The sequence below is a fragment of the Dipteris shenzhenensis genome, chromosome 14 (assembly GCF_047967505.1).
Source record: "Dipteris shenzhenensis isolate YYH24624 ecotype China chromosome 14, Dip_SZ_1.0, whole genome shotgun sequence".
Classification (NCBI taxonomy): Eukaryota; Viridiplantae; Streptophyta; class Polypodiopsida; order Gleicheniales; family Dipteridaceae; genus Dipteris; species Dipteris shenzhenensis.
The window spans coordinates 28,140,912-28,160,083 of record NC_141609.1 but is presented as its reverse complement, the minus strand read 5'-3'; the positions used below and the strand labels follow the sequence as shown (position 1 = coordinate 28,160,083).

General features: G+C 38.3%; 1 protein-coding gene across 1 annotated transcript; it reads left to right on the top strand.

The window, feature by feature from the left end:
• Nucleotides 1-17,926: 17,926 nt before the first annotated feature.
• LOC147894416 (uncharacterized) lies at nucleotides 17,927-18,463 on the top strand. Its single transcript, XM_087385307.1, has one exon. It carries the CDS (start codon nucleotides 17,927-17,929, stop codon nucleotides 18,461-18,463), a length of 537 nt encoding a protein of 178 aa, XP_087241433.1.
• The last annotated feature ends 709 nt before the right edge of the window (nucleotides 18,464-19,172 follow it).

Genomic DNA, 19,172 nt, shown 5'->3' with positions numbered 1-19,172 from the left:
CTTTCAATTTTATTGCGTTTTGGAGTTGTAATATTTTATTTGGAATTGTAATTAAAATGAGCTTGGCTGTAAGAATTGAATTACAGAATGTGGATATGGGATTCTTGTAACTATATAGCATACACAACATACACAGTATTCTGTAAATTAAAAAAAAAAAAAAAAAAAGGCGCGTCTATCAGCGCGTTTACAAGCGCGTTTATATTCGCGTATGTCTGTTCGATATGCGTTTATATGTGCGTCTATAAATGCGTGTATTTACGCGTCTATATAAGCGTGTATAAGCGCGTCTATACGCGCATAAGTCTGATATATAGACGCGCTAATAGATGCGGGTCTCCTGACGCGCAAATAGACGCGCCCGTAAGTTTTTTATTTAGTTCATGAAACGCGTCTGTGCGCGCGTCTATGGGTGCTTTGTCTTGTTGTGGTAGTTAACTTTTTATTAGATATTCGCTTTACATAGAAGTCCAAAACTTAAGAAGTTCAAAACTTGTGATTACAAAGCTGTCAGCCATCATGTTCCTCAATGCCAAGCCCTTGACTACCAGGGTTCTGACTAATAGGCTGCTCTAAGACAGTACCAATGTCCTCAATGCGCCCTTGACTACCAAGGTCCTGACTAATGGGCTGCTCCAAGACTGGAGTCTCAATAGCAAAGTCCTCAGTAATTTGCTCTTCAGTTCCAAGCACCTGATGGGCTGCTTTGAAATCTGTAAGGTCATGGTTGAAGAACCATCTATTCCTCCTAGTAACTCCTCTTGGTCATGCTTTGCCTCGTCCATACCTTCTTTGGGTAAGGCTTCCTTACTTCATCCACTTGCATGTCCTTCACACAAGACGAACGATGCCTTCCTCACTTTTAATTTCAAGGGAAGTGCTTCCACCTCTTTAGCCTTACCTTTTCCTATTACGTGTTGTACTACTACTTCTTGCTGCCATGGGCCTTCTCGTATGATGAGTGGAACCTCCTTGACTCTAGTTGACATTTGATCATCCTTATTCTTTGTGCCGATTTCTTCTTGGCATAAGTCATTGGATTTAGAGCTTTCATCCTCATCATCACCTGAGCTAGAATCATCACCCTCAGACTCACTACATTTTCCTCACTACCCTCTTCTTTGACATTTTCCTCTTCAAAGAAGGTAGTGTAACTATAATATGTGTCAAAAACTCAATCTGATGGGGGGTATCAATGACATTTACATTTCTATGTTGGCGTAGCAATTTCTCAACAGCAAAACCCATTCGATACAATGCTACTTCCTACCCATCATTCAGTAAATTCTTTGTCATCTCTAGTATCACATCAGGATGCATCGGCTTTCTGTAATCCACCACTGCTGCATTAAGCTTAACCTTATTGTCCTCAAAGTAATAAAGCTAGAGAGTCCTTAAAGAAATTTTAATTAGATTGCCACCACCCCTGGATAAGAAGTACATTAAGAAATGTTACAAGACTTGAATGGCAGTGCCTTCCAAGATAGTCATATGATTGTGTAGGACTATACCATGGTATACTTTTGAAAGTAAATACCCAAATGCAGATGTCAAACTCGCATACAAGGTAGATCTCCCTTTGTGATTCTATCACGAACAAGACCAACATTGATCTTTTCTTATTTGCCATAGGACCTTCTATGATAAACCGCACAAGTTCAACTATCCATGACACTACAAGGTCTTGCAATTCATTTATGAAAAATACACATGGCTTCTCCCAAGCATGACCGCTTATCGTTATGAAATGCTCTGTATTAATGCTATTGATGTGTGTAAATTTTGTATCATTGTCTGAGAGCAAGATATCATAGAAGAAGCTGAATGGACAACCATCATGTAAACCACCAATTGCTCTACCTTGGGCAGTGGACTGCAAGGCCTTTTTCTTGATCTCCATATATTCTGTCTCAACAACCTTTGGCATTTTAGCTCTTAGATCCTTTGTTGGTGTGGCATCTACATCCATTGAAGCCAACCACTTTCTAGCCCATGTCTTATCAAGGAGTTGACCTAGGTTAAGTGTTTTCTTCTTATCCACGTCAATTGACTTACCAGCTAACTCATCATCAGATTTCAATAAAAACAATAGTGCCAAGAGAGCAACCTCACTTTGAATCATTTGGGTGACCACTTTATCCAAGTTGCTATGCTTGCTCTTGTTTACAAAGAAGCAGTCACCACTTAGGATCACCACTTAGGATCTTCTTACATACTTCTTCTGTTATTGCATTTGGAACAAACCTTAATGCTCTTTACCAAACAATAGACATTGGTTTCATTATTTCTTTCCTCTGAGTTGCAGTGTGCTCTGGTGCCTTAAAGGATATCTTTCCTGTTTCATATGCTTGGTAAATATCCACGATGCTCTAAAACACTAAGTCCTCGTGAAAGACAATGCAAGTAATATCCCTGTATCTTGCAACGGTGGTGTTCAAATCCTTTGCCTCAACCTTATTACTTGGTACACCTTGCGTATTGCTTACAACACCTTTCAAGCATCTATAGAACCGAGTCCTCTTTGCCATGTACTCAGATGTAGGTCTCGTGCCCTTTACTATTTGTGGCTTTCCACAGCCCACCCATAACTCCCTTGCCTTTATCAGGATCTCAGAAAAAGAAGAGCTTTTTTTCAACCTAAATGGAGCAGAATTTAGCCTTTCTGATTCTAGAATGTACTTCGAGTCATCGTTAAATATGCATACATGACAAATGACCCGTTAAAACTTTTCCATCCACTCAATTTGTGGCAAGTTTCCTTTTCTTCCCTCATCAAGGGCGATCCTGCAAGCTTCACAAAAGTGTTGCCCATCAATGGGCTCAAACCTACATCTTTCCAAGAATCTATTCTTTGCCAACATGTATCTCTTCTCGATGTGAGTCCCATATCGGCTTTGGTACAAAGCCTCTTCACGAACAAAGTCACTTCTTCTAAAGTTCTCAAAAGCATCAAGAAAGTCCACACGCTTTTGAAATGTGACATCAGGCAATGTAGGATCATCTTCTTAAAGTCTCTTAAATGCCATAGAATGAAGAGTGATATTAGTGGCAACTGGAGTTCTTGTTTTTCTCGTATCTTCATACAATTTACGTGCAAATGTCTTATCTAGCTTTCTTTGATTTGTGAATAATGAAGCTCGATCAATAAGCATCATGGCCACGCTGAATTGTGAAAATCCCCAAATGTACCCCTCATCCTCTGGAGGATGTAAGTTTGCCACACTTATAGAAAAGTCTACGAGACTTGTATCTTCTTCTTGCGGATCCTCCTGATCATCCCTATCCAATTTTTCACCTGGTTTTAAATAACCTGTACTTGAACAATCTGCACGTGGAGTAGGAGTTATTTTGGCTCTCTTTCTGGGAATAGCTGTGAAACTTGAATCTGCTCCACGATCACTCCTTGTTCCTGTAGTTGCAGTAGTCGATGGTGTAGGTACAATTGGAGACACTGTAGTTACTGCTGTAGATTTTGTAGTTACTCTTATCAAAGATACTGTAGTTATCGCCACAGATATTGACAGTACAACTTGACGGCTACATGTTATAGATGGCGTACTTACTGCTGCTGCTGTTGAATGTAAAACACCACCACTTGGAAATGCATCCCACATTTTCTTCAATGCTTCCGAGGCACTAAGTTATTCTTGGGATCCCTCAATTGAATCTAGTAAGGCCTTTAAGAAGTGCTTGGGTGTAACTCGTAACTTGTAGACCACATCGTCATTCTTCCCTTTACGCACAACTTCTATTAAATTGTTTTCTTTAATGTTAATGGTTGAGACCATGCCGCCATTTCTTACTGCCTCTGGAGAATATTTCACGCTTGACACATTCTCGGTAGTGATCACCAAAAAATACTTTGATTTGTGCTCCATAAAATACCAAGCATGTTCAAGATATTTGAAAGACACCTTGGAACCAAAACTCGAAGCCATAGTTTTCTGCAAAAGAAATCAAAAATAAAAAATGAGAATTAGAATGATTTTCAAACTCAAAATTTTTAAAAAAATTGCTAATTAAATATTTAAATATTAAAAATTAATTGAATTTTAAAAGTTCAAATATATTTTTTTAAAAATATTTTTATATTTCTAGATACTATTTTTTTATCTAATATTTTTTTACATAAATAATTTAATTTAAAATATTTTATAAACATAGATAAAATTTTTTAATTTAAATTTTCTAAAATTTTATTTGATTTTTTAAAAATTTTATTTTATTTATTTAAATTTATTTATTTATGTATCTATATATTTAAGATTTAATTTAATTTTTCTAAAAAAAATAATTTTATTTATTTATTTAATTTTAATTTTTTAATTTCTATTTAAATATAATATAATTTATCTTATTTTTTAAATTAATTTATTTTATTTTATTTTATTTAAAAATTTTATTTTATGTATTTAAATTTTATTTTTTTATTTTTATTTTTAATTTTTTATTTAAATTTAATATAATTTAATTTATTTTTTAAATTTATTTAATTTAAAATATTTGATTTTAATTTTATTTAAATTATTTAAATTTTAAAATTTTGTGTGTGTGTGTGTTTTTTTTTAAAAGCCCAAAAGGCCTCTACTTAAAGGGAGGAGTTAATCCCCTCCCCTAAGGCCCTTGTGGGCCTCCTGTTACGCACGCAACAAGGGCCTTAAGGGGCCTAATCCCCTCCCCCCTAACCTATTCCGCACGCAATAGGTTAGGAGAGGGGGCTTAATCCCCCCTCCTCCCTCCCACCTCTCTCTCGCTTCCCCGCTCCCCTGTCCCCTGCCTCCCTCCTCGCTTCCCTACCTCCCTCCCGCCCCCCCTCCCCCGCCTCCCTCCCCGCCAACCACCTAAAGGAAGGAATGACAATAGGGGAGTGATGACTTATAGAAAACCTTCAATCTTCAAAGGTACCTCCCTCTGCCTCCTCGCCTTCGCCGCCCCCGTCTCCCCTCCCGCCTCCCCGCCTTCGCCTTCCCCCTTGCGCCTCCTCCTTCACCTCCCCCCTCGCACCATCGCCTCCCCCTCCCGCCTCCCACCTCCATCCTCTCCTCCACCTCCCCGCCTCTACCTCTCCTCCCCAAAACCAGTCCCTACCTCCCCGCTCCCGAAAAAAAAAACCCTTCCGTCTCTCCGCTCTCAGCCTCCCCGCTCCAAAAAAAAAAGACAAAAAAAAAGGACCAAAGGGGAAGGGCAGGGAGGGAGAGTATGCAGGAGAAGAGGGGAGGGGGAAGCAGGAGGAGAGGGGAGGGGGAAGCGGGAGGAGAGGGAAAGGAGGGGAGGGGAAGGGAGGAGAGGGGAGGGGGAAGCGGGAGAAGAGGGGAAGGAGGGGACCGGGAGGAGAGGGGATGGGAAGCAGGAGGAGAGGGGAAGGGAGGGAGAGAGGGAGTACCTGGGTGGGGAGGTGGTGGAGGAGCTCGAGAAGAGTTGTGAGAGAGAATGAGGAGAAGTAGAGTTTTATAGAAAATGAGTAACTTTTCGGGCAAGCCAACTTTTTTAGGTCAAGTCAACTTTTTTTAGTTTTTTAGGTTTTTTTAGTTCTTTTAGGTTCACTATAAGTAGAACGTTCTTCACTCGAGAGAGTTCATTCAAAGTTCATTCTTTCACACTCCATGCTTCTCTCCTCTCATCAACCTGTTGCAAGATTCTCAAAATTTTTAAAATGTTACAAGAGGTGAGTTCATTTCCAACATATTATGTACGCAAGAACTTCTAAGAATCAAGTTTTTATAAATTTGAATTTTTTTTTCAAATCCGATTCTTTTCTCAAAAACCTGTTGCATACGCAACAACTTCAAAAAATCATTTTTTGCATTAAATCCTTTTTTCCACAAATTTTCCTCTTTACCTCAAACTCTCATAACCTATTGTCACAAATTTCTCTCAAACTCAAACTCTCCTAACCTATTGGCCACCCAACATTTTAAAAAAAAAATAAATTACAAAACAATCTATTACAAATTTCTCTCTCAACCTTAAAACCACTCAAACCTCCCTACCTATTGCGTGCGCAATAACTTTAAAACAAAACTTAACCATAAATCTCTCCAAAAACTCTTCTCACAACACTTTATTAATATGAGAAATCCATTTATAATCTTTTTACTCCATAATATAATAAAATTTTATTAGCTAATGTTAAAATATAATTTTGCTAAAAGTATATATTATTAATCTATAAATTAATATAAATATTATATAAATACATTAATTAAAAAATATAATAATAAAAATGTGTGCTTTATATAAAACTTATTCTTCACTAGTGAATGTATTTGTATGGTAGTTCTTAATATGAAAAATGTCTACAATATTCTTCCTGCTATTAACTAGATATTAAATTTCAGTTTTAATAAAAATATACATTATTAACTTAAAAACTAATATAAATATAATGTAATTATTGTATAAATTTAAATAAATATATATATTATACATTAATAACATTTAAAATTATGTATATTATATAGTAATAACCTTTGAATTTTAAAAAGTAGTCAATCGAAGAATTGAATTAATTTAAAAAATAAGAAAATATTAAATTTTACACACGTGCCTTTAGCATGTACACTTTTCTTCCATGTGTATAATACTTGTTAGTCGAAGAATGAAGAATTATATAATGCATTTGTAAGATAGGTATTTAAAACCATAGAATCTGGAAGAGGTTTAGTATACTTGCTTATCTTTGTTATAGTATGTAATACTTTGCAAAAGCCTTAAACTTTGTTTAAGGCTTTGCACAAAACTACAGTATCATTGAATCCATATTATTTTCCTACTTTAGCAACCACCAGATATCCACGGTATGAATCCATGATATGGAATACATATTTTTTTTGAATATTTTGTATCACATACTTTTGATATACCATGCAGCATCAATGTAAGAAAATATGAATTGGTGTGCTTTTAGCCTATGTTCTTGTCCCTAATTAGTAGGATACTTTGACTAGGTAGACTTATAGTTACTTAAAGTAAAGCCTTTGTAAAGGATCGTACCTAGTATTGGATATAAACAAAACACTTTGGAAAGCATATAATATATAGTCTATATATATCTAAACTAAATACTTTGGAATGCATATTTTATATAGTCTATATACCTTAAATCTTACACCTAAATCTTAAATCATAAAGTTTCCTAAATCTTAGGTTATACAATCTAAGCTCTTAAACTTATACAATAGTTTTAATCCCTGAATCCTAAACCATAAACCCTAACCCCTATAGCTTAAATTCTAAAACCTAATTTCTAGATCCTAAACCCTAGATTCTAGACTCTAAGGTCATGACCTTATATACTAAACCCTAAACCCTAAACCCTAAAACCTAAACCCTAGATTCTAAACCCTAACCCTAAAATACAACCAAAATTTAATGATTTTTTTATTACAAAAATCAATGAATTTTCTTGATTTGTGCAACAGGTTGGATATACCCCCCAACCTGTTGCTCAAGCAACAGGTTGGGAGGTATATCCAACCTGTTGCACAAATCAAAAAAATTTCCCCCAACCTGTTGCTCAAGCAATAGGTTGGGGGGTATATCCAACCTGTTGCATAAATCAAGAAATGTTTCCCACTTGTTGCTTGAGCAACAGGTTGGGGGACATATCCAACATGTTCCAAAAGTCAAGAAATTTCTTGATTTGTGCAACGGGTTGGATATATCCCCCAACCTATTGTAACAAGTTAGGGGATACATCCAACCTATTGCACAAATCAAGAAAATTCTTGATTTATGCAACACGTTGGATATATCCCCCAACTAGTTGCGTATATCCAACATGGGGACCCCAACCTGTTGCTTGAGCAACAGATTGGGGGATATATCCAACCTGTTAGGTTGACCCTAACTTGTACTCCCCAACCTATTGCTCAAGCAATAGGTTGGGGTGATCCCAACCCGTTGCTTGAGCAATGGGTTGGGGCCACCCCTGAGCAATAGGTTGGGGGGTATATCCAACCTGTTGCATAAATTGGAAAAATTCTTGATTTATGCAACAGGTTGAGCAAGAGGTTGGGGGGTATATCCAACCTATTGCACAAATCAAGAAAATTCTTGATTTGTACAACAGGTTGGATATACCCCCCAACCTGTTGCTTGAAGGGATATATCCAACCTGTTGCATAAATTAAAAAAATTCATTAAATTTTGATCGTATTTTAGGATTAGGGTTTAGGGTTTAGGATTTAGAGTTTTGGGTTTTAGGTTTAGGGTTTAGGATTTAGTGTTTAGGAGTTTACGATTTAGGGTTTAGGGTTTAGGGATTAAATGTTTAAAGTTTAGGATTTATGGTGGTTAAGATGTTTTGGTATTAATTGTTTAAAGTTTAAAGTAATAATAAGCTCAATGATTATTTATTGTGTCTTTTTTTTAATTGTTAATCTATTTTTGTACATAAAACAGGTATTCACCCTAACAAAGGGTATGGATGTGGTGTTATATAAGAAGAATGAAGTGGTGGCTTTTGGACGAATTCATAGTCTTGATCCTATGAATGTGTGTCATTTCCAACATTGTGGTGAGAGAAGATGTGTAGTGATAATCACCAACATTGTAAATCCTGAAGTACATTTAAAATATCCACATGGAGACTTTGAAACATTGGGAGATATCTTACAATGTGACATATTTGATATGCAAGCACATAGAACGCTCTGGGACCAAGATGAAATTGTTCCAAAGACGTACTTTAAAGATATCAAGAAAACTTATTTTGACGGGAAAAAAGTAGAGATGTTATCTTGCTCCAGAGAAGTTTTAGCAATTGGCAACTTTAAGGGCTATGCTCAGAGTTTTCTCTGTATAGTGGAGATAATTAAGTTGACTAGTACAGGTGTCATTCAAAATGCAATGGATAGTACTTCACATCTAGACGTCCATAATACTATGTCTCATCTACAAGTTCATAGTACTTGTAAACGGGGGTTAGCTTTCTTGAAATCATGTTTGCCCAAGACAGTTTCCTTCAATCTCATGGAAGACACAACATAATATTATCATAAGAAAAGGACTATAACACAAATGGGATCTAAATTGATAAGAAGCTATAGTAGTGATCAAGAGTATCATAGTGGCATGCTCACAGGTATTGAGGATATTATAGTAACAAATGTTAATGCAGAAAAGGTCTCTTATGTTGCAAGTGACTCAAATATACTCACTGGTATAGAAGATTTGTCTTGTCTTGCAAGTGACTCGAACAAGCTCGCTGGTATAGAAGACTTGTCCTATGTTGCAAGTGACTCAAACAGGCTCACTGGTATAGAAGACTTGTCCTGTGTTGCAAGTGACTCAAACATGCTTACTGATATAGAAGACTTGTCTTGTGTTGAGAATAATAAGATGGGACCACAAAGAAAAATACATGCAAAGATCGATGGGATAAGTGATGCAATATTAGGAATTGATGATATTAGTGACAATGATCATGATGTTACCACTCGAATGTAGGGCAAAGGGGGCAGAGAATCTAAGACTTGTCATGTTGTTCGTAATATTGTTGCTAGCATGCTAGAGAATATAGATGGGAGAATCTTGAGTTACGAAGGAGAAAGAGTTCAACCACAAAATTCAAGAGGCATTGGCAACAAATTGATATCAATGAACATGTCTATTAGATTGCCATTTCCAAGATATTATAAGGCATCAAATAATTCTCAAGCCCACGCAACATTTGATTATAGAGATGAAGATTCAAGGGAAATGGATTCGAGGTTTGATGGTCTTACAACTAGAAAATGCAAGACACTATTTACAAAAATAAAGTATGTGAGTGTGAAGAGGTGAAGAATCATGGCATCAATTCCAGAACCAAAGAGACATGTAATGTAATCCGAGGAGAATATGGAAAGGATGCTTATGCGAGTTTGTTGCAAGAGACTTTGTATTAGAAAAGTTTGGAAAGATGATGTGGTAGCCATATGCCTTGGTATTTGGAGTAAGACAGCGCCTAATAGACATAATTATCTTCTTCAAGAGTTTTCATGCTTTCTTCATCAAGGCGTTGATCAAGATTTGAGCACAAGACACTCTAGACCTAGATTGAAGCCCAGGGTTAATGGGAGACCCATTTGCAATCGAGGATATCAATGGTTAACTGGACTATCACATGGCACATACTAGACCATCTGGGCAGAGGTGAAAGAAAAAGTGGTTCATACAATTCATGGAAATACCTACAAGCTTAAATGCCATGGAAGCACTATAAATGCAACCGCAACATTGAAGCAAGTTCTCGAAGACCATGCATTACCACAGCCTCATCTTTAACAAACAATGCTAGATGGACATGTCGAATGTCAACAACATCTTCCTTTGGAAATGACAAAGAAGGTCGTCCTAGAAATTGTCAATAAAACTTTACAAGATAGAGACGAGAGCATGATTTCACGGTCAACCTTGTACAAAATTTGGCGTATAGATTTTTTCCATGTCAAGACACCATCAAAGCAAAGGATGTCAAAATGTAAGACATGTGATGAATTAAAAAATGCCATTGAACATAGTAAATGTGAGCAGTAGTGAGAAAGATATATTAAATGGTGATCAATCCATTTACGTCATGTACAGGATGCTCGAAAGTTGTATGCTTCTTGGAGAGAGGAAGCTATTTCACATGTCGTCAAGTCCATGTGCATCACCATTTATGGCATGGACCAGAGTAGTACAACTTTGCCACGATATAGACGTATCCCACCGACATTGGAGGGCAAACGTGGACTAAAAACACACTTGTGTGGAGCATTAGTACATGGATACCGAATCTTTTGTGATGTATGGATTGATAGTTTGCATGACCATGATAGTAACCAGGTTGTTACATCAATCATGAAATTAATAAGAAAGGTCAGAGATGCTCGTGGATGTTTACCTAACACAAATTTGTGAATACAAGTTGATAATTGTTGGAAAGAAAACAAAAATAAATATATATTTTCTTTATGCTCTATGCTGGTTGGTTTGAAAATATTTGAAGAAGTGGAAGTTGGCTTTCTTCTTGTCGGCCATACACATGAAGACATAGATCAAATCTTCACTATTATCTCTGGTGAGTTGAAGTCAATGTATGTTTTGACAATGGAGGATATGCTATTTCGAATTGGAAAAAAATTTGGAGGGTATCGCAAGGAAGAATCAGAAGTGGCTATCTTAGAGAGGATGGTAGATTGGAGAGCATTCATAGAGCCACATTTGCAAATAGGAGATGATGCCCTAATAGAACACACAAATCCACACTGCTTTTGGTTTCACATGCACAACAATATTCCAGTGATGCAATGGAAGCACTACTCAGTAGATGGAGATCATTTATGGAGTGAGTCATATGCTTTATTACAACGAATAATTCCATTGGAGGAAACTAGATTTGTTCTTGCAAAAAACAAATCACTTGACATAGATGAAATGAAAGGGTTGAAAGCCTTCATTAAACATCTTCAAAGTATGATGCAGAAATATCCTGAGCAAGTAACTAAGAATTTAGAGACAATTAAATCAATTGAAGCACTTATCCAATCTGTAGAAAGATAAGAAAACTTAATGAGCATTGAATGCTGTGAATCCTCTTGGCCAAAACAAGCTAGGTCACCAAGTTTTCCTTTGGATATAAATATGTTAGTAGATATGGAGGAAGTAGATGAATGCCTTTTACCTCGAAAATACTGTGGCAGGAAGGGAGACAAATCCTTACCAGAGTTTATACCATCTAATGAGATTGAAAAGGATCTATTTGTTACAGTTTGGGCATCTGATCCAGGTTCAGAGTTGGATGTACAAGGTGGCCCAATTTGGGTTGCAAAGGTTGCTAAGATAGAAAGGAATAACAAGGGAACTCCTATAACATTCACAGCTTTATGGTATGAACCAAAGCCATTGAAAAATCTCCCAAGAAGATATACAATAAAACAACTCTATGAGGGATGCTTGCAAAAGAAATGTGAATGGGTTCCAAATAATGAGGGATTAACAGAGGTGGAAGTTAGTAGCATTATTCATTGCTGAAAATCGAGGACACGAAGTTTTAAAAAGAAGAATGGATACAATGTTGAAAAATGTATCACAATCCCTAATCCAAGTCGTGTTCATATTAAACATCATTTAGCAAGACTTGACCCATCAAGTGGAAATACATTACATGAATCTAATGACTCTGAACGAGATTCAGATGCATAAGATAATGTTTTGTATGCTTTTTTTCATACAAATGGTGTATCTATACACCACTAATAAGATAATGTATTGTATGGTTTGTTTTTCAAAAAAAGGGTATATCTATACATCACTTATATATTGAATTCAAAAAACTCTTTTTTTTCAAAAAAATGGTGTACCTATACACCACTTATATGTTGAATTCAACAAACTCTTTTCATATGATGTCATATTTTCACTTCATAGTGTTAAAATTGAACTAGAGTTAGGAGGCTACTATTATTCTTATTATAGTTATTGGATGGGGGCACCATGCACAAGTTTGGGAATTATAGCTTCATTGAGCCTTTTTTTTTAAAATTAGAGATTACCACTTGACTTTTGCAAGGAATCAATCCATATATCTGCAAAAAACTTAATTCCATGCACCAACACTCCACATAAATGTGTCTTTAGAAAGTGCTTTCCTTGTAATTTAGGTGGAGTGGCAACAAAATAAGGCAATGTTATTGTATTCCGATCCATGCCATGGATCTATAATAAGACACATGTAGTCATCGGGATGCGAAATAGCTTGCTCCTTCCAAAATGCATATTTTTGTCTGGAATGTCGAATAAGGTCATGATTAGATTTTTGGTTTTTTTTGTATAATTCCCTTTGATTTGAACATGTTGCACTCTCAATCGCTCGCTTTAAATCATCACAGACATTGCACTTTGATATTTTTTGCCTCTTTGGGACTTTCATAAATCCAAAGTTCTTCTTCCAAAGAGTATACCTTTAAGTATGAGAAGAAGCCACGCCATCCCCTCTTTGCTTTTGCTTTTCAGCAATAGAGTTAAATACTTCGAGTTTTGTCAAGCCCATTGGAAGGTGCATTTTAGTGATCGCATCATCGTTAGGGAGTTTGGTAGATCTATGGGGTTGAGGTAAAGCATTTTCTTGTATGAAGTCTTGCAAAATTGATGCTGCCTTGATAGTTGAGATTCTTGATTTGGACCTTCCTCTATTACCGTAAATGCTAAATTTTTTTCCGCCCTTTGCCTTGGTGACTAAAGCCCAATATGTACCATGGGATAATCTAGTAATATTGTGATATGCCTTATTGCAAATCTTTTTTCCATTTATGAGAGGTTTTACCTTTTGTCTTGAACTTAGCCTTTTATTGCTATTCTGAAGAAAGTAAGAGAGACTTGTGAGAAGGTATTCATTTCTTTCACTTTCACTTCTTTGCCACAGAAGTCCTCCACATTCCCTCATGTTTGCAAGATCAATGAAGCGTATACATCTTCGCTTGCAACATAGATATCCCAATGCATTTAACTGCATCCCACGAATTTGTTGACAAGAAAAGGAGTTTCTTTCCAATGGGGTGTGGAGCAACAGGAGTCTTTCATTACTCTCTTCCTCTTTGGTTGCTTTTGTGGATCTGCCTAGATTCGCTTTCTCTTTATGCATTTGTATGACAATTTTCGTTCCTCATGCACATTGTTATCTGTATTTACGCACTTCTTCTCCTCACATTTGTTTGTAACCAAGCATCCATGATTGGTCGTTGCATCCTTGGCCATATCACAATCAAAGTTAAATACTGAATAATCCTCTGTTGATCTCATCCTTGTATTTAACATACTCTTAGGGCCATTCAATGAATTCAATATTCTACGAGAGTATTGAGAACCTTGAAATTGTTTCACTCTTGAGAGAATATTGCTCATTAGACATCTTGCATGGCTTTCACAAATCCACAAGTTTGATTTGACACCTGGTTTGTTAATATGCATGAACTCATCCACACCTGACAAGATATCGCTATTGAAACCTTTGCCCTTCTCACTGTGCAAGAATTCATCCATCCTAAATAAGGCTTCGCTTCTAAAATCTTTTTGTTTCTCGGAACCAATGAACTCATCCACTCCATATAAGATGTCACTTCTATAATTGAGTACATTGAAATCATCCATGTTTGAAGTGATAGATCTTGGCACATGGGCACGCTTTTTAGGTCCTTTAATATTGCAGTATACCTTATCTTTATAATTGAAAACCACGTGCCTCTTTTCCCACCCACCTTGATGTGCATGAAAAGTATAATTCCCATTAGATATGCTTTGCATGGTCGATCAAGCATTAAACACCATTTTTGCCTCCATGTCATGCACAACCATTAAAAAACACGGTCCTAGGTGTGTTATTCAAAAAAGTACTTATCGGATAGGGGCGCCACTTTGCACACAAGTCAATACCACCTAGGTTGAGACATTGGTAAAGTACTATGTCCATCGGATATTCTTTGCATGGTCGATCATGCATTATACACAGTTTTTCCCCTAGTGTTATGCACCGTCGTTAAAAAATGCGCTCGCAGGAGTGTTATCTGAACAAATACTTATGGGATGGGTGTGCCACTTTTCATGCAAGTCAATACCACCTAGTTTTAGGCGTGTGCAGATTATTGTGACCATCGGATATGCTTTTCATTCTCGATCAAGCATTAATCACCGTTTTTGACTCTCTGATGCACATCCGTCTAAAAACATGCTCCTAGGTGTGTTATCCAAACAAGTAATTATCGGATGGGCATGCCACTTTGCATGAAACTCAATACCACCTAGGTTGACGCTTGTGCATATTTTTTCGTCCATCGGATATGCCTTGCATGGTCTATCAAGCATTAAACACCAATTTTGTCTTAGTGTCATGCATAACGGTCAAAAAACACGGTCCTAAGTATGTTATTCGCACAATTACGTATCAAATGGGGGTGCTACTTTATACGCAAGTCTATACCACCTAGTTTGAGGTTCCATAAAAGTATTGTGCCCATCGGATATGATTTATGTAGTCTATCATGCATTATACGCCGTTTTCCTCCTAGTGTTATGCACAACCGTCAAAAAGCGCGCTCCGATGTGTTATCCGAACAAGTACTTATGCAATGGATGCACCACTTTGCGTGAAACTCAATACCACCTAGGTTGAGGTGTGTGCAAAGTATTGTACCCATCCGATATGATTTATATAGTCAATGAAGCATTAAACACTGTTTTTGCCTCAGTGTGATGCACATCCGTTGAAAAACACGGTCCTAGGTGTGTTATACAAACAAGTACTTTTAGGATGGGTGCACCACTTTGCATCCAAGTGAATACCACCTAGGTTGCAGCACATGCAAAGCATTGTGCTCATCGGATATGCTGTCGATTGTCGATCAAGCATTAAACACCATTTTTGCCTTAGTGTCATGCACAACCATCAAAAACCACGGTCCTAGGTGTGTTAGTCAAACAAGTACTTATCAGATAAGGAAGCCACTTTGCACACAAGGCAATACCACCTAGGTTGCAACATGTGCAAAGTATTGTCCTCATCAGATATGCTTTGCATGGTTGATCACGCGTTATACACCGTTTTTTCCTTAGTGTTATGCACCACCGTCAGATAAGTAATGCGCTCCCAAGTGTGTTATGCGAATAAGTAATTATAGGATGGATGCACCACTTTGCATGCAAGTCAATGCCACCTATGTTGATGTGCGTGCAAAGTATTGTGCTCATTGGATATGCTTTACATTATCGATCAAGAATTAAACACCGTTTCTACCTTAGTGTCATGCACAACCATCTAGGTGTGTTATCTGAACAAGTACTTATCAGATGGATGTGCCACTTTGCATGCAACTCAATATCACCTATTTTGAGGAATGTGCAAAGTATTGTGCCCACCAAATTGTTAAATTACAAGGCGTAGCAGAACAAAAATTGAACAAAGAATAGAGAGTACACAGCAAACTAGAGAGGAACAAAATTTTCCTTCAATACTGATGTAGTACAGATGATGGCTCCGTCCACCCGTGCACTCCCATAGTGGAGCTTAGATGGCGATCTAGACAGATACTAGGTGAAGAGCTACTAGCTGGAAGATCTGATCTGATCTGAATTGATCTGATACAATGGATTGGGGAGGTCACCTCTTTATAGCTATGAGGGTGGTAGTTGGATCAACATAGTCGGTGGAACCGACTAGTCAACCTAGTCAGTGGAGCTGACTAGTCAACCTAGTCAGTGGAGCCGACTAGTCAACCTAATCGACGGAACCGACTAGCCGTCCATGAAATATTCAAGAAATATTTCCTATACCGTCGCCTCGAGGGCTCTCACCCCCTAACCCCCACTAGGGGGGCCGCTGGCCCCCTGGGACCCCCCAAGCCCTAGCAAGAATAAGGGGCTCCCACACAATCACCTTTCTACCATCAACGGTCTCATTAATAGACCTCATCTAACATGCAAGTCAAGATCCATCTAGTGTCCAGGGCTCACACATGGCTTCTGCTCATATGGGGGCCTTACAACTTGAGCACCTTGGACCACTGGTGGTTACTAGGAGGGTGGGGCATTAAGCATGTCTAACACCCCCCCTCAATGTCCACCCATAGGTGAACTACTTTCTCGGCCCAATGCCAAGTCTCTAAGATGATCCTGAAGCTGATCCTTCCCGAGTGCCTTGGTGAAGATATCTACTCCATTTTACTCTGTTGGATAGTAGACCAATTCCACTATCCCGTCCTGGATCAAATCACGCACATAGTGATACTGAATCTCTATATGTTTTGTGAGCTCATGAAACACTGGATTTTTAGCAATGGCCATGCAACTTTGATTGTCGCACCTCAGCACAGCTGCCTCATCCTCTTGCACTCCCATGTGCCATAAGATCCCATAAGATCCTCCCCAGCCACACTACTTCACAAGCGGCAAAACATGCTGCCTTGTACTCAGCCTCGGTAGAAGACAATGCCACTGTTGGTTGTTTCTTACTGATCCAAGAGAAGATACTTGAACCTAAAGAGAAACAATATCCAGAAACTGATTTCCTGGAATCAATATCTCCAGCCCAATCCGAGTCACAATGACCAGCCAAGGAAGTGCCCGTATCATAAGTGATGCCATAATCAAGAGTGCCCTTCACATATCTGAGCACCTGCATCCATGCATTCCAATGATTCTCCCGGGGCTCATTGAAGAACCTGCTCAAAACGCCAATAGCAAAACTGATGTCCGGTCTAGTGTTGCACAGATAGATGACACTACCGGAACAAATTCATGTAGTGGTGAGGCATCCTCCATAGACAACCTCACATTTACCTCCATAGGTGTAGCTATCTCCTTGCACTCGGACATACCAAATGCCTTCAAGATCTCCCTTGCATATTTTTGCTGAGAGATGAAGATCTTGCCTGGATCTTGCCAAACTTCAATCCCCAAACAATAATGCATCAAGCCTAAGTCTGTCATCTCAAACTCAGTGCTCAACGCCTTTCTTGTCTGTTGGATCATGTCTCCATAGTCACCTGTAATAAGGAGATCATTCACATATAGAAAATTAATAGCAGATTTTTCACCTTTCCCCTGAAGCCATTCAGCCCTGTGCCCCCTTTCTATAGATGGGGTTTGGACTTTGTTGGACCCATGTCTCCTGCCACTCGAAGAGGGAACAAGTAAGCCTTGATTGCCACAAACTATGGCACCAAATGGGTTGAGGCCAAGGCTGCAAAGTCATGCATAGCACAAGTGGTGGGCTCAAGTGGTAGCTACTTTTCTTTATGATCAAATCATCTCAAGGTTTGGATGTCCTGTAGAATTGATGAGCGATCGAGGCACCCACTTCCTAAATGATGTCATTGCTGACATCACCACTCAAATGCAAATAATTCACAAAACATCTAGTTCATATTACCCTCATGCCAATGGCTTGGCTGAGAGCTCCAATAAGACCATGTGTCTTATCATGACACGGTTGTGTCTTAATTCTCTGGAGGATTGGGATATTTTGCTCCCTGCAGCTCTTTTTGCTTATAAGACCGCATATAAGGCCAGCACTGGATATTCCCCATTTCAATTGGTTTATGGCCTGGAGGCGGTTATGCCTTATGAATTTCATATGAAGACTACTAGGGTCATTGCTGAGATGGATGACAACTTGGAGGCATGCACCCTTGAACGGATGTGGGATCTTGAAGCCTTAGAAGAGCACCGACGAGAGGCCGTCCTTGCACAGGAAGTTTGGCAGAATAGACAATGGGCATGGCATGACAGGAACCTCCATCGTCATGAGTTTAAAGTGGGTGATTTGGTTCTCTTGTATTCTAGCAAGTTTTTGAAGCATAAACCTAAATTTGCTAGTGGGTGGACTGGACCTTACTTCATCTCCAAACTTTTGCCTAGTGGCGGTGTGTATTTGGCCACTTTGACCAGAATGGTGCTACCAATCCCAGTGAACGGTTCCAGGGTGAAGAAATATCAACCTTCGTAAACTCTTCTGGAGGAGTTTGTATATATACTTTTCAAAAAAAATAAAAAACGTTTGGCTGTTCACTTTGGCTTTTTGTAGGATTCACTCTGTCCTCTCTCACTACATTTTTTCAGGCATTTCTTCCCTTCATGGAATGTCATCAGGTGTCGGAGGGTTCCCTATAAAGCTTCACAAAAAGGGCAGGCTATTGATTACAGAAAAGGCAGGGAAAGCAGGCTAAGCAATTTTCTACATTCTGGGGCTTGAAATTTCTGGCAGAAAATTTTGTAAATAGAAGGGTTCCCTTCGCGGTCGAGTTCCTGCCGGTACCGTTCCTGTGTTGGGTTTTCATATGGCATAAGTGACAAAGTGGGATTTGTTTCCCTCTTGCTGCAATCATCATTCGTTCGACGAAATTGTGCGCATTTGATCAATCGGAACCAGTTGACAATCTTCCACGTAGTTTTACCGCCATTACGAAAGCTGAAAATCCGAAGGTTCACACAAGTATCAATCCCATTCTGTGTGTGAGTTGTCTGTTTCACCTTAGTTATTTGGAAAATGGGTTTATGCACTCCTCGGACACCCATGATTACTTGTACACAAGCCAACCCAATGCATAGGAACCTTCTCTCTCCTGGTGCACAACGATCTTCTCTTTTATGTGCACAAACACCTTCTCTCTCCTCGTGCACAACCACCTTCTCTCTCCTATGCACAAACACAACCT